The sequence below is a fragment of the Channa argus genome, chromosome 5 (genome assembly GCF_033026475.1).
Source record: "Channa argus isolate prfri chromosome 5, Channa argus male v1.0, whole genome shotgun sequence".
Classification (NCBI taxonomy): Eukaryota; Metazoa; Chordata; class Actinopteri; order Anabantiformes; family Channidae; genus Channa; species Channa argus.
The window spans coordinates 21708296-21725168 of record NC_090201.1 but is presented as its reverse complement, the minus strand read 5'-3'; the positions used below and the strand labels follow the sequence as shown (position 1 = coordinate 21725168).

General features: G+C 39.5%; 1 protein-coding gene across 6 annotated transcripts in view; it reads right to left on the bottom strand.

Moving 5' to 3' along the window:
• Positions 1-117: 117 nt before the first annotated feature.
• LOC137127622 (transcriptional enhancer factor TEF-5-like) overlaps positions 118-16873 on the bottom strand; it is a 28839-nt gene continuing 12083 nt past the window's right edge. The window contains exons 4-15 of one of the 6 annotated variants that reach the window (XM_067504848.1): positions 10441-10505; positions 9374-9436; positions 9169-9231; positions 7541-7552; positions 6170-6295; positions 5982-6025; positions 5407-5471; positions 5169-5305; positions 4692-4865; positions 2839-2982; positions 2561-2713; positions 118-2254 (exon numbers count right to left, since the gene is read on the bottom strand). In XM_067504848.1, the coding sequence (XP_067360949.1) occupies positions 2141-2254; positions 2561-2713; positions 2839-2982; positions 4692-4865; positions 5169-5305; positions 5407-5471; positions 5982-6025; positions 6170-6295; positions 7541-7552; positions 9169-9231; positions 9374-9436; positions 10441-10505 (1160 nt within the window). In that variant the 3' untranslated portion in view covers positions 118-2140. The remainder of the gene's footprint in view (positions 2255-2560; positions 2714-2838; positions 2983-4691; positions 4866-5168; positions 5306-5406; positions 5472-5981; positions 6026-6169; positions 6296-7540; positions 7553-9168; positions 9232-9373; positions 9437-10440; positions 10506-16873) is intronic. The other 5 variants (XM_067504849.1, XM_067504850.1, XM_067504851.1 and 2 more) reach the window with 5 other exon arrangements.

Sequence of the window (16873 nt, the reverse complement as noted above, 5' to 3'; positions counted from 1 at the left end):
CTCTACCAAAGGAAGCTCAAGATAAATCCTGTAGCCAACTTGTGGAAAACAAGTCTAGACCTATAAGGCAATGTCCCCCCTGTGATATTGGAACTAAAAGAACCACCATGGACAAAACAAATTTACAAACGTGTTTAATACGTTTTCTGGGGGGGAAAAGGCCCCAAAGGCACCATGCGTCTTTTATTGTTAGATACATTTGTTTGATTACATGTTCCAACCTCTACTTTGAAGTATAAAATTGCAATGCACAATTGTAACAAAGACAATAGTAAATCACCTTAAACCAAAAAACCTGCCCACACCATTCCGAATACGATACATTAGATATCACATTATTAATTACCAATTATCAGCACAATCACACATTATTTTCAGTGAAGCATATGGCAAACACTGAAAGTCAAAAGACAAAGGAATCAAAACAAAACATTAATCTTGATAATGGCAAAAAAATGTCTGTATAAAAGATAAAATGAGAAACCTGCTACTGGAGGAGTGTTATTATGTCTACTTTATGAAATATGACATTCAAATCCAGGTGCAATTATTCCAACGTACAATATTTTAAATTTGAACTTTTATAGCAAAGTTGTCCAGTGAACCACACAGAGTAGACACTTGTCTTGCAGGACCCACGGGATGACAGCTAATCCTGTTGCTATCATGACTCCTGCATTAATTTTTAACATCTCCATTGTAACGAACAAAGATCAATACATCTCCAGTACCCCACCCTGCCCTCCCACTGTATTTTTTCCAACCCTATAAATAACAATCAATGGTCACACTCCACAGCACAGAGACAATAGCTCACATTCAAGACAATTATTTAGTTGGATTTTCAAAATTAGTTTATGTGTAATGTCAGTGAAAAAATTGTCTTAAATATCAAAACTGAACTTTTATCATGAAAAAAATGCTTCTCCACACATTACACGGAGAAGGGTGAAGTAAATGAATTGACTTCACAGCATACAATTTCTTTTTTAAACAAAAGAAACAGTGATTAACTTCTCTCCACCTTAACCATGGTCTCTGTGCTGAGATACTTAACATAAAGTCCCCCCCAAGAAAAAATACTCCTATGTAACACATATTCCTTTAGCATCTGCTGACTCACAGTAAAGAAACAATTATTTTTTTTAATTAGGCTACATAACTCAAGGCAGAAAATAAGCACTGCTGTTGCTTCACCCCTTTTTTTGATCTTTTAAGTGCAACCAAGCACACGTCTTCAAACAGAGAGAAATAACAGGGGATCTCATAAGGATGACAAATCCCTGGCTGTATGCCAGGCTGGATGATACAAGGCATCCCTAGTGTCAAAAATCAGTTATACTGTTGATAGATGCTTGTAAGACCTGATTTTTAAAAACAAATGTGTAATAAAACATAAAAAAGCAGAACCTTAGTAATATGGTAACACAATAAACCTTCTTGCCGTACACTGTAAAACTTCGAACGAGTGGCCTAATACAAAAACTGTTAAAAGAGCTAGATCTGAAAGGTTTCATTCCAATTTGTTTTGACAGAATACACTTGTCTGACTATTGTACTCATTCGGTTCACTTAAAAACAAGAGGTAGTAAAAAAGGCAATCCAAAGTGGCAGGCAATGATATAATCTTTGGAGAAAAGGCACTTTCTTTCCTAACAAACCTACTAAGGACACATCTTGGCATGGTTTTCACCGTCCGCGGTCCTCTTTTCTCTACTTTTTCAATCTTATATGCATTTCTTTGATTGCTTGGAGTGCTTTCCCTTGAATACCATAGAAGTCTTTCCAACAATAAACACATTCTCGTTCCCTCGATAACACATTTCAAGCTCAATCATCTACCTTAAGAGTGATCCACTTCATCTAAAGCATGTTTAAACACATGGAAAGTAGCTTCTTGTTCAACAAAGCCATAATTCTTCAAAATTTCTCTGCGTGTCGGCACATTGAGATTCACTTCCTTGCATACTTTTTTAAAGCTTAAAATGTGTCCTTGTTAGTTCGGTCTAGCATCGTTTGAATGTTTTTTTTTGTTGTTCTTTTTTTGTTTTTTTGTAGTTTTTCCTGGGTGGTTGAGCTGGTCGAAGAGAGATTGTGTCACGCTTTTATCAGGTTTTTCCAAAACCTCCCTGAAGATCTGTTAGTCTTTAACAAGTCTGTAGACATGATACTGAGCTCCGTGTTCACTTGTGGAAACCTCAAAAACAAACGCTATACAGAGCAAGGTCTCCTGGGTATCGCGATTTGTCACCACCTGAAGGAAAATAGAAAGTTGTCAAGTAAGAATTACCACTTTCATATGTTTACTGTAAATATGAAGCTACCATTTTAGGGCAAAGACTTTTCAAGGCGAGTAAACCTGGCTCCGTACAAACATTATAAATTCCATCTAGTGTACCAGAGCTCCTAAATCTCACTAATCAACACAATATATGTTGTTTGAATAATTAATACAAAACAACAACAGTATAAAATAACTAGCATTTCCCCGTTTCCATTTTTTATGCAAAGCTAATCGAACTATCCCTTTAAAAATCTGATAAAACTGCCTGTATTTTACCTGTAGGATAGTGAAGTTTTCAAGAACACTGTTCATCATGTATTTTTCAGGCAAGTGCTTGAGTTTGTGGATAAAGTTGATCATATACTCGCACATGGGAGAGCGGTGGATCCTGTAAACGCACTTTCCTCCCTCCGGACGGGCGTACTCTGTCTGCAACACGTGCACATGAGACAAAAACACCCAGAAGTCAAGTGTTAGCAGCATCACCTTAAATCTGAAAGGTCTGCTTTTATTGAGTCTTGGATGAGCAGTCATTACTACGTGCTTTACAGTACCTCGACTTTCTCGACAACCTGCTTCCCAAACGAACAGACTTTCGTTGAAACGGTGATTGTCATGTTTTCAGCGCTGATGTACTGGCTGCTCACACCGTAGAAAGAACCAGGCCCATCCTGCATGCCGCTGCTGTTCAGGTCCGCCTGAGAGAGAGAGCGCACATTTCTTCACATTAGTGATAATTATTACATTTTTTCCCATCCACAATAATGAAAACACCTTATAGTACAACACCAATTAGATTAAACTTGGGACGATGTGTAAAACGTAAATAAAAAAAGGTTATTCTATTGTTATTATCAATAGAACATAAACAACATATCAGATGTTGAAACTGAGAAATTTTAATATTTCATAGAAAATATTAGCTTATTTTAAATTTAATGGCAGCAACACATCTCAAAAAGTTGGAAGAGGTTGATGTTTACCATTGCGTAGCATCCTCTTTTCTTTTAACAACTGTGTGTAAATGTCTGGGTAGTGTGATGGATGCAGTGCGTGGTTTAGCATTGTCTTGCTGAAATATGCAAGACCTTCCCTGAAAGAGACGTTGTCTGGATGGGAGCATTTGTTGCTCTGACCTCTATGTACTTTTCAGCATTGATGTTACCTTTCCAGATGTGTAAGCTGCCCACGCCATAGGCACTAATACACCCCCACACCATCAGAAATGTCAGCTGATAACAAGTGGGATGGTTCCTCTACTCTTTACTCCACATAACAGGGCGTCCATGGTTTCCAAAAAATTCATTTTGCATCAGACCATTTTAAATGAGCTTTGGCCAGAAGAACATGTTGCTCTTGCAGTGATGTCCAGTAATGAATGATGCCTGTTTTTAATGCAGCACTGCCTGAGGACCCGAAGATCATACGCATCCAGTTTTGATATTTGGCCTTGTCCCTTGTGCACAGAGATTTCTCCTGCTTCTCAGAAATGGTAAATGGTCTGCACTTATATAGCGCTTTTCTACCTATTGGCACTCAAAGTGCTTTACACTTCTTCTTATTCACCCGTTCACACTCACAATCACACACACACACACACTCATACACCGATGGGGGAGCTGCTATGCAGCTGGCCAACGATCACTGGGAGCAACTAAGTTGGGGTTCAGTGTCTTGCTCAAGGACACTTCGACATGTGACTGGAGGAGCCGGGGATTGAACCAACTCTGTCCACCAACCTATCTTGCTGCGCCACAGTTGCCCCAGAACCTTTTGATGATATTGGATACTTTAGATGGTGGGATCTTCAAAGTCTTCACAATTGTACATTGAAAAACATTTTTTCTGAATTTGTTCCACAATTTTTTAGGCGCAGTTTTTCACAGATTGGTGAACCTCTGCCCATCTTTACATTCGATAGGCTCTGCCTCTCTGAAATGCTCCTTTATACCCAGTCATGGTACTGACCTGTTGCCATTTACCTCAATTAGTTGTCAAATGATCCTCCATTTGTTTCCGATTTGTGGCAATTACTTTTCCAGCCTTGTGTTGACCCTCTTCTAACTTTTTGTGAGATTTGTTGCTGCCATCAAATTCAAAATGCACTAATATTGTTCATGAAGTTTAAATTTTAAGATAACTCAGTGGTGTTTAATTACTGTAAAACAGAATTCATGACAGTAGTTTTGACATTTGACTTTATAAAGAGCAGTATAATGCTTGCACAAACATGAAGAAACACCCAGTAAAATTGCAGTAAACATGATAAAGCAATTTGAATTTTGAAATATCTCGCTTTTATCCTAAGATAAGAACTAATCAAAAAAAGGAAGTGATCTGTATGGGTGTGCTGCTCTTAAGCTTTGAGGACGGGAGAAAACAAAGTCAGACGATGATGGCAACTCACCCAGAATTTAACTAAGAAGAAAGCATTCTGAGGGCCTTTCTCATAAAGCTCTTTGAGTCCCCCCTTTTTCTCAGGGAACTTGTCATAGATCTGCCGGATGTCCACAGCTTCGAGAAGTGGGTCACTGTAGGAGGGGTTGGTCTGTCCAATGTGGACAAACAAATGTTTGCTGTACTGCAGTGGACAGAGATAGAAGAAAGAAAGTTGGACACGGTTAAATTAATCCATCAGCTAAAAAACATAACACATTCTGCTGACTTTAAGAAGAACAAAACTGCTGACTATTATTCTGTCTAGCTTTTTGACATAAGATCAGATAGAAATAAAGAGGCTGTTGTTGTCATACACATCTGGACAGTCCACACAGTGTCAGACATGCTGACTGTCATTAAAACAGCTTTTAAACAATTTCCTGTAACTAATATTATCTAAAGCGTTTGTTTGATTCCCATATATTTATTGTAAACTTTAACTCACATTGTCTGGATTTCTCTGCACCTCCATGAAGGCTGAGTACTCCAGCATCCGCAGCTTGGAGGAGGCGATAGTCCGGTCCTGCCATACTGGCACTGCAGTAGCAGTTGGTGGAGGAGGTGGTGCCAAGGGCTCATAGCCTAGTCAAGACACATACACAAATATTCATTAATTTCTAGGGCATTTACTATTCTACTTTGATCTTAAAAAAAAAACTTTCACATTTTGACTTTTCACTCACTTGGTATGGACTGTGGTACTGGACCTTGTAGGGGCGGGTATGGTGGCTGTACAAAAGGTTTGATACTGAAAGATAATGAATGGTATCATGAGACAATGGCCTAAAAACCATACAGACATGTTTCTTTCTTTTAGTGCCAACATGTAGCCAGTGTGTTGCTGCACCGGCTAGACATAAGTCCACCTGCTTCATTGGTTCCTAATGATGCAAAATAGCATTGATATATTATGTTTACACTAAATATTTTTTTTATCAATGTTAGCTGAATTAATTAAAAACTGCACAAATATATACTTGTCTATATAAATTTTAAACAGTTAATCTGCTTGGTGGTGGTGTGCATCAGTGTGGGAAACATTCAGTACAACATGGTAGAGAGGAATATCATCTGCTTTTGTGAGTATTGTTGGACCTTGGCTATAGGGAACTTACACATGCTGCGGCCTGACACTGAACCTAACTGCCTGATTTACTCTATTATTCAAGCATAAACTCACCCCTAGTAACAGTATGTATGTTTACAAATCCTGGTGTTTGCCCACAGATTTATGGGATCAGTAGAGTCGTTTACTTACTCCTGAGAGGGTCCAGGCTGTCCTGGAATTGGACCAGACCAGAACTAGAGAGGAAAGAAGAACAGTAAATTGCTGTGTCAAATTAAATGTTGCAGAATTCAATGTCATTTTTCACTGCTGTAATTCAGCAACAACCACAAAATATGGTTACGTTCTGTAAAATCACATAAAGTGAATAGAGGTCTCACTCTGGTTGCTTGGTACGGGGCAGGAGGCAGTGATGGAAGATGATTCTTAATTATGCTTGGGGAGACGATCTGTGCAGACGACAGTGCTGCCATGTTCTGCAGGGCTTTGTCTTTAGATGCCTGATCCTGAAGATTGACAAAAAGGAATGGTGGTGGTCAACCACGAGGGGGCACCATAACCCTAAACATTGATCTAGTGCAGCGTGTGATCTTAAATGATCACAAAACTGATTGTGTTTTCATAATTCTATGTATGACAGTACATTGCATTTATTGATAATCGTTGATAATTTAAATTGAAAAAGTAAATATTATGATAATTTGTTTGTAATACTAAGAAAAACTTACAAGTTTTAAAAAGCTTAACAGTCAACATTAACTATGATATATTAACATTATTATTTTAATAATCTCAAAACTTAGTGAAGAAATAAAATTTGAAAGAGCAGCTTGAAAGAATGAAGCAAATAGAACAGGCGACAAAATGAAGCAGCATCGCCCCAGTGATATTTAAGCTTGGGTCAAGGAAAAATTGAAGGTCAGTCAGCGTGTTATCAGGATCACCACAGGGAAAAAAGAACATCAAAAGCACATTGGCTTGAAATGCAATTTTGCATCTAATAGTAAACATATCTATCTAGATATAAGAGGTATATGTATATAAATTTTGTAATTTTTTTTTGTCCTTTCAGCTTATGCCGTGAGTTCAAGGTCGCCACAGCGGATCATTGTCCGCATGTTGATATGGCACAGTTTTTACGCCGGATGCCCTTCATGACGCAACCCTTCCCACTTTCTACCAGGCTTGGACCGACACTGCACAGCTGAGGATGGGAATGGGCTGTGGGGGGTATAGTGTCATTCCCAGAGACACTTTGACATATAGCTGGCACTTGGGATCGAACCACTGAACCTGTGGTCTGTGGACGACCAACCTTACGAACTGAGCGACAGCCGCCCCAGGTATATGTATATAAAATAAGGAGCAGAAAATATGTATCCTAGATGTTCATATGTATGTTGCTTTTTTGCCTTTTTTTCATGGTTTCAAAACTTAGTTCACCTACTGTAGCTATGACTTTGAAGGAAAGTTGCCTCTGAAGCCAGACCCCAAATCAAAGAGTGACACCTTGTGCAAAGCAAGCGAGACGTGTTTTTTTTTTTTTTTTGGCAGAGCCTGAGGGGATTACACTACATCAGTCAGGATGTGTAGTAGTATTGTGGCTATTTCCTAAGCATTGTTTTTGTTACAGGATAGCAATGTGATGGGACGCCATGCCAGCATAGGACCGTAGCAGAGGGGACAGTGCATTGATGCTGCCAAACAAAGGGCGAGGAGGGAAGCATATTGCACAAGTCAAATTCACTTACCAAATTCATCGCCTGAATCAAAAGAGAAAGAAACCATTAGTGTTTTGCAGTTCTAAATAATGATATGATTAAGTTAGAATTCTGGTTTAGTCAGGAATTTACAAGAACTTTTAAACCAAATCATTTTTTTTTTAATATTTGGAAATGATTTTTAACAACTCAAATCGTTTGGGAACTTTTAAAAATAAAATTTTTGATGTTTAGTAATGTATTCTTTTCTTTATTTCATTGGGCAATATGTCCGTGAAGGTTCTCAGTCATCCAGGTTTGGTTTTTCCAAACTTGGTTAGAACCAAGAAGAAAAAAAGACCAGCTGACATGATTCAACCTTCGGATTTCATTGGGCAGCAATAAAATGGGGAAATTCCAGCTTGTGTTTTAATAAATTAATAAGAGATAGTTTCTAGTAACATATTTACTTATATATATATCAAAATTTTGTATATTAAGTCATCTGACCAGTAAACTTAGCTTGGAGTTTTTCTATAACAAATAAACTCCAGGCTCACAAACGCTTAACACGCACTTGAGCCTGCGACTGCATTTACAGTGTTTTACCTGATGTTTAGGAACAAAATGAACACATGATAGAAAATCAGCAGCTTAAATTAAAATGTGTCTGCTTAAAATGTGTCTGAGTACAGGTGTGCACTGTACCAGAACCTGCAAGTGATGGGAAGTTGTAATGTTTTTCATAATAATTACTAAAGGTACGGGAAGGTTTTTGAGGAGGGGAGTCTTCTTACACTACCTACTCTGTATTACACATTATTTTTATGGTTAACGTTTAGTGATGCAGGGCAGTAAAGGTGTTGATGCATCTATTTCCTTTTTCATTAAGTGGAATGAACGAATTATGGCACCAAAGATGGCTAATATATTCCTGTATGACCAAATGGTTTAATTTAAAATGAAATGAACAGCTTAATATGTTGGTGACTGCTGGGGCAAATTCTCTGTGTCAGAGTTTATCTTGCATCTGCATTATGCACTGTATGTTGTATAATATAAGCAAAAACAGAAGCAGTCAATACAAGACAAGTCAAAAAGAATAATCTAATGGCAACAACCAAAGATCTTAATTAATGATCAGCTTTACAAAAGACATTACAAAAAGACACATGGAAGAAACTAAAGGTAGCAACTTAAAAGAAAGTCCAGAGAGTTTTAGGGAAAGAAGAAATTTCAGAGAAATACAGTATACTGCAGACACATGGTTGGCACAGATGACAGGTACAGAGCAGGAGCATCATGCAACTAAATGACTTTGTTTTTCACTCGCCATAACAACTTGAGTAGCATTTCTTTTAAAATAAATATTCAGACTGACCGATTACACTCTAGTTTCAGGCATGAGGTTAAACGCTTATTGCTGCTCAGACCTACAGTACAACACAGCAGGTTAAAAAGCTTTGTGGGCAGCATGCATGATACAAAGAGGGACTGCCTTTTCCAGAGACTTCACTCCTGATCAATAAACAACAAATTTCCCTTGCCAAGCGTATATCCACTTATCTAGTAGAAACTGGCCTTGCATCAAAGCGAGGACAGATAATATGCAAAAATGAACTGGTTAGTGCCAAGCCAAGCCTCTACCAGCCCCGCTGAGCCCATGGTGAAGCGCATACCTTTAGCTTTGACTGGATCTCGCGAGATTTTCTCCGGGCGAGAACCTGCAAGTGGCTAGAAACCTGCACAGAAGAATAGCCAAGAGAAGGGAAGAGGAAAAGAAGACAGGGAGAGAAAAGACAAGGGAAGAGAGAGAGAAGCCGTAACCAAAGAGGAAAGAGACGCCCAGTCAGTGCTGCTGGGAGGCAGGTTGGGTTCACCTACCTTTATACCCGCCTGGTATTCACGAACTTTCTTCCGTGCTAACACCTGTATGTGACTAGACACCTAAAGGGGTGTGAAACAGTTTTGAGCATAAAAATTACATGCACTCAAATGCATGCACACAGGCATGCAAGGACAAGTTCTGTGTAACATGCTAACAGTAATTATTAGTTCATTATAGTACGACTGGAGATATTCTATATACATCTTATTATCAAATCCCCTTGAAAGACAAAGTACTGAGTATGTGTAGCCATTTTCTACATCTCATAAATCTTCACTTTTCTCCCAAAAAACATTTAAACGCTGCACTGAGTCACAGCAGTGATATGGTCCTTTATTACAATGAACATGGGATTGTAGTTTGCTTGGAGTCAATCTCCCAGACACCGTCCTGCTGTCATACATATTCACAAGAGCATCAAATGTGTTTTAGTCCAGAGGTGGAACCAATGCACAGTTTAACACTTATTAGAGACGTTTCACAAAATCTGTTCAGCTGCACTACAGTAATCTGTAATGTACGGTGGCCCTGACAGATCGTCACACTGCAACTTCAGAAAACACAGACAAATAGTAAAAACACAAGCAAATTAGGAGAAAAATCATTACTCATTTCACGACACAAGTGCAGCATAAAAACAAAAACATGGCAAAAAGAGAAAACAGAATTAGATACAGGCAGTCGATGCATACAGAGAAAAAAACACTTTTTCGTAAATGTCGCTCCTGTGATTTAAAATTTGTGGAAGTTTTTTCATTTGCTTGTGTTTTGTCTATTTGCGTTTATTTTCTTAAGTTGCCTCTCAGGGTCAGTGGAGTAATGGGATTTTCTGACATTAAGGAATATACTGTATAATTAAACCAGACCTGAATCTCGAATCCTTAAAATATACTTAATTTAGGAATTATTTAGGCATTATGAATTATGAATCTATTCATAACTTGCTAGGTTTTGCATCTTCTCTGATGTTTTTGCTGTTGCCTTGGACAATTAGTAACTTAAGTCGAAATCATGCATCATGACTGTAATTCTTTCTTCAAAGTCTTTCTTCAAACTAGTTTACCTGTTTTCTTGTGCGGGTCTTGCCTGTCCTTAGCTTGATGTACCTTGCTATCAGTTCATTGCGACCTGCAACCAAAAACATAAAACAAGGTTACAAAAAGCAAAAATCCAAGAAAAGTCCACGAAGGAATATGAAACATCTGTAGAGCGTTGTAAACACCTTAAATTAGACAGAAGGTGGCACTCTAGTTATACAGTGAATGCATGTCTGATGTCAAAAGAACAGCAGTGTGACCTTTTCCAAGCTCCCCAACACAATTTTGTCATAGTTTACAGACCACAATAACACCTCTGTTTCCAGCATTAGACCTGCAAAGTAATGTTTCATGTGTTATTTAAAATAAATATAGATTTTCTTCATTATCTAGTTCCACACTTCCTCACTGTCTGCTGACATGGCTCTGTAGCCTAATTACAGAGAGCACTTAGAAAACAAAACCATGATTTTAATGACATAACATCTCCTCTCGACATTCTGCACTGACAGGTTGTGCAGAGAATGGAGTTCTATTCCGGGCTTTCGTGGTTCTTATTTACCTTCAATATAAATCATGTGCTTTACCAAGTGCTTTAAGCGTAACTGGAATCACGTAAAATTCATTTTTAGTCTATGAGAAGTGCAAAAAACATTATTGTGTTGTCTCATGGGAAAATCAGTCCATCAGTGTTTGCACTTCTTTTCATTGCCAGGTCACGCTTACTGGGTTTCTGTGGCTGAAAAATGGGCCAAAGGGAGAGGTTGAAGTGCTGTATCATTATTATGAATAATGACCTAAACTCTTCTAAACATGCTGACAGACATTTTCACCAAGAAAAACTGATCAAGATGTGCTGTCTCAAGACACAGAGGCACACAATAGACCGTGTGTCTAGGAAGTCAAAAGCTTAACAGCTTTCAGTATCCAGACACATAATGACAAGAGAAACAAGCAGTTGGCCTCCAGAAGGCCCTGGTTAGTGCAATTACCATAAAAGTACTGCAGGCCATCTCCTTGCAGCACTCACCGTACTCTCCAACCAGTGAGCCCAGCGGTTGGCCAACACAGCAGAGCTTAACTGTCTGCCGATACTGAGGTAGCCCCTCCCCTTCTGCCCCGGGCCAAGGATGGACACGCCTGCTCCAGCGCCTCCGCATTCTTAGCATTCCTCTGAGCCTGTCACATCTGTGCTAGCCAGTCTGATTGGCCTCGGCCTGCGAACACAGCCAGAGCTCGGGCGAACACACACATGCTCATTTGCACTTCCAGCTCTGGGAGAAGCAGGGGTTAGAGCCAGAGTAAGGGCCATTGGGTCGGAGTAGTGGGGGTCGTCGGTTACCGGGGCAAAAGAGGCAGCTGATGCAGTAATTCTTGGAGGAAACACAAAGCTGTAACTGTCTCTGCCAACAACTGCCACCTGGCAGCAAAGCAGCTCCCTTTCCCAAAACAACACCACTGTGTGACCCTGCACCCAATGGACAGCAGCACCTGCCGCTGACCATCCCAGCAGAGGAGGGTAGAGAAAGAACAATGCCAGTTTGACCCCCGCCCAACTGTCACCCTCAATCTCTTCAGCTGAGGTGCAGAGAGGGGAAACAAGACATTGTCCCAACCGCAGAGTTCAGCTCTCAATTTTATAGATACTGTACCTTATTGCAAAGAACTGTATATTGATATACAACATAAACTATGTCCTAAAGGTTAAGATAAGCACTTCTCTGAAAATATTGAAGTGGACTGTAAAACTGTACAAACTAGGGCTTTTCTATGTTGTCGGTACTCAAAGCACCTTACATTGCTTATTAACCCGTTCATACTCACAATCACAGACTGATAGAGGAGCTGCTATGCAGCCGGCCTGCTTGCCAGGAGCAACTAATTTGGGCTTCAGGACAGTTTGACATGTGACAAATGAAGCTGGGAATTTAACGAACAATCCTGGATTTTGTGGCTGACCGGTCACCTCAATATGGTGGCGAGTATTGAGTTTGTGTACTTTTATCACCTCAGCACAACGCATATCATAGTGTGCTGTGTCTGCCTCCTCCAGAACACCAGTGTTCACCTTTGATTGATTGGCATATATTTTCTTTTACACAGAGGCCAGTAATGGCTGGCATTGCATGGTGAAAGCTGAACCGTGGCATTTTGTGGTTGTGAGCTGAAATTATATTGTTTTTCCACATTAAGTATTGGGACACTGTGATGATTGGCAAAAAACTCTAGTGATTTCAAATAAACTTGTAGGATGTTGAATGTTTTAATGATCTGAACAGCGAACTGCGAGTCACATTATCAAGCAGTACATTTCCCGCTCCGTTGAAAAATACGATGCTGTACAACTGCAACATAATGAAGGATGACAACGACAAAAAAATTTAAATGTCCATTGTTCAGTTAAGGCAAAAGAAATTAAGGAACCAATTAAAGAGAGTGTATAAAAAAGATAAAATAATAAAATTGTGAGTAAAAAGTGCAAAAGTTGCCAACCCCCTTAATAAATACATTTTTGAAAACAACAATTATTGAAACAACATTTGTAAACTAAATGTGCATTAAATATTATTTTGATGTTTGTTTATCTATTTTTGACATTTCAAAACAAGGCGGTGCAAACCATTTTACCTAACTGTATTATAGTTGTTGAGCATATTTTAGACACAATGTTCGCTCACAACTTAACAGCTAAAATAGCGAGGGTGCGAGTGTCAGGCTGTGGCTGTGGCAGCTAAGATCTGTTGAGACTTTACATGGTGGGGGGTTTAGAGAGACTGGCCCACACGGCGGGCTCATGACAGGTGCATAGAAACAGACACACACACACTTGTAGAATTACATACACAGCTTCAATTGTCCTCTGCTCACCCACACCCACTGTCTTTCAATCTCTCTACCCTCTTTTTGAGCTGCTTATAAGTCCCTAGTTGATTGCTCAACACCCACTCAGATCGCTGTAGGCTGCCATTCTTAACCTCTTCCCTGACAGAGCACGCCTATCTATTTCTTTTACTACATGACCGGTGGAATTTTCCACTTCCACGCCAAGATAATGAGCAAAATGGTGATCTCTCTTCACTCTCTCTAGCTCCCCCGCTCCCACCCCAGGCTCCCTGCTCCCCTTCATGTCTCCTGCTCTGTCTCTCTCCCCAACCTATCTCCACCCTTATTCTTTGCCCTCCTCCCTTCTCATAACATTGAGGTAATCCTAAATTGCTAACATACTGCTCAGCCATGACTGAAAACATTCCTAACGTCTCATTGAGGGGGCTGACAGGGAAGCACCAGGCCTGCTCAGTCATCATTACAGGCCTCTCAGTCCCCTCACTTATAGCTTTCCATAGTGTACATAAAGATTCAATATAGTTGCACATGCACAGAACCTCCTGCTAATTCATGCAGCGATCTTCATGGTCAGACGAAAGCCCCTCCCTAGCATTGACATCTTTTTTGTTTTTTGTATGCAGAGCGATTTGCAGGCCTGACAGCTGCAGGTCCTGCGAGAGAGTGCAAGGTGTGTTGCTTGGGGTCTGACACACCTGCCAATGCCAGAAAAACGCAGGTTGTAACGCAGCTCGTCAGCACAGCCCTAAAGCAAAACAAGACTGGTCACATTTTTAAACACATGCATGTTCTGAAGATACTTCCTCTGAACTTGGAGTGTATGATGTCCCAACTATGTAATTCTACCATGAAGACCATTTCTGAACTAAAGCTCCTTGGATGTTTTGCCTTTACTTGATTAATGAATGAATATGAGGAGATAATCAACGTGAAGTTTGACCTTTTGAGAAATGCCAAATATAGTTTTTTGTCTAAAGATTGTTTATTAAATATAAGATACACCCAGTACAACAGACTGTAAACAAGGGGAAGCCCCCAGCCTGCCTCTGTCTAAAGCAGGCAAAAACTACATACCAACAGCTTCACTTCAGCAACGATCGCAATATATCTCAAACCTCACTTATAAGTAAAGCATCTAGTAAAGCAACACTGTTTTTAGTTAAATGTTTGCAAATACATGATTTAGCTTGCTATAAATGTTAATTAGTTTGGAGGAGCTTGAAAGTAAATCTTTTTTAATATCCATTTAATTTTGTTTTGTTAAGATGAATTTCTCAGCCTTTGGTAGCTTTGACTACCTTTAAATTTACTAAAACTATTGTGCCACATCAACATGGGGACAATGATCTGCTGTGGTGACCCTGAACCCACCGAAAGGACAAAAAAATTACAATTTACTCTACAGTATATGCTAAGAGTTCAAGATACATGTACAGTAACAGATATTCTGTTGCACAGTAAATGTGATTACATCCGAAACTGCAGTTAGTTCAAGTATTCTCCATGTTTAGAAACAACTGAAATGTCTATTTACATGTGTGATAATTTGAGTATTATTTTCCTTTCGACGCTTTGTCACTCTGTGCAAATGACAGCTTGGAAGTCTAGACAGAACACACATGTACTGGGTAAAGCAGTACTCTTGCTAATGGAAATGTGCAAAGGTTTCCCTGCAATGAAAAAAAAAACCCTGGCAGAAAAAGTGGAATTCCCAATGGGAGGGATGACTTGCCTGCTTTTAGAGGCCACTGGGAGTCTGAGACTGCAAGGTAGACAGTATTACATACAGTGCCATCGTTAACATTCCCGTAACCTCACGTCAGGGCAGCATTTAGATGTCTGAGGTAATCACCTTGTGAGAAGGCTTCTTCTAGGGCATGGCTGGAGCAGCTGTGGCCCAGTTGGTTAAGCAGTTGTCTACGGCCCACAAGTTAGGGGTTTGACTCCCAGTTCCTCCCGGCCACATGTAAAAGTGTCCCTGAACAGGATACTGAACCCTACTGAGTGCCGTACGTGTAGCACACAACAATTTCCTCATGGGGATTAATGTAGGATATCAAATGTACACATGCCTTGTTTCTGCCAACACAGCCCTAAATTACTCATTATAAGTGCAAAGTGTGTTTGGTGCTCTTCAAAAAAACAGGCATTTAAAAGGGTCCTGACAGTTTGTTGCCAAGTGGGCAGGTTTATACTTTGCCTGCCTCTTTGTTGACATTCCCATGCAAGCATATGGAGCTTGGACACAACACTGCCCTGCTAAACAGGTCTGAACTGTTATTTAGGTTTAATTTAAACACAGATGCAGGATTTTGCTTAATATCTGTACATAAAAGCAAAATGAAAGCTTTTGTTAAATGTTATTTTTTTTAAACTGTAAACATTTACCAATATATGTTTCTACATCTGAACATACGCTATTCACATCAGACTAAAAAAGGTGGGTTAATTAATTTGATGAGTGTAATCACAATCAAATGCATTTCTTATGGGATCACATCAGAAGTGCTAACTGTAAACAGAGTAAATGTAATTTGTTGAACAGTTTCACCCGGTTTACAATTTGTTTGTCTGTGCTACAGTCGCTGAGTTATTTCAGGTATGAATATCCAAATGTACATGACGAATGAAAGGACGAGTTTCCATCTTGGGTGAATCACAGCAAAAGAATCCCATCTGACTTGAGGCGAAGAAAAGCCACCCAAAAAACACTGTTTTAAAAACAAACACTAATGCTACAAAAAAAAAACCTCTGTCTGTCATAGCCTTTAATGGCAATGACTGATGGTTTTTATGGTTGCATTGAAGTCAGAATCAATCGCAAGTGTTACAGACACTATGGACAATAATTAAAGGGCAGGAACATCGTACAAAGCTTGGTTGAAAGGAACTGGGTTACAATGGGGAGAAAACATCATTTTGCAAAACCAAAAAGAGGTTTGTTAAGGACAAGACCGAGAAAAACAGCAAAGAAATCAGCTCATTTCCTGTTCATCAACAGTCAACACAGTTCAGCAAAAAGAAACTTGAAAATGCGTAAACTAATTCGGAGAGCAAACATGTTCTTAACAACAGGAATGACGAAGTGGGATCAAAGTAATGAAAGACAAAAGCTTTCAATGTCTTACACCTGGATGTTGGTGATTCTACAAAAAGACTTGCCAATATATCCATCTGGAGTTTTTCTGAACGTAAAGGGCTCAACACCTGCAATTTAATGAACCCGCTGCAGGAAACAGCGTAACTATTCTGAAAGCATGTGAATGTTTAAAACCTTCAACAGAACAGCATGCTAATGGGATGTTTTTGTTTTGAGTCTCGATTCACGCTGTGTTAATTATTGCTAATACAAGCAAAGTTTTGACATCAAAAGCAACACTCCTCTAGAAACCAGCTTCAACCAGTCACTTAAGGACAAAACTCTTCCAGCAATGCCGGTGTGAAACAAGCGCATGACGTTCAACGATAAAAAACAAAGTGCAACTGAAAGCGTATTGAGGAAAGAAGGAAGCAATAAAACAGTGGAGATAAAAAGCAGGTTGTAACGAAAACAGAGAAGAAAAAGACAGGTGTAAATCAGGGGGAGAGGAGATGCTCTCAGAACAGATATAACCA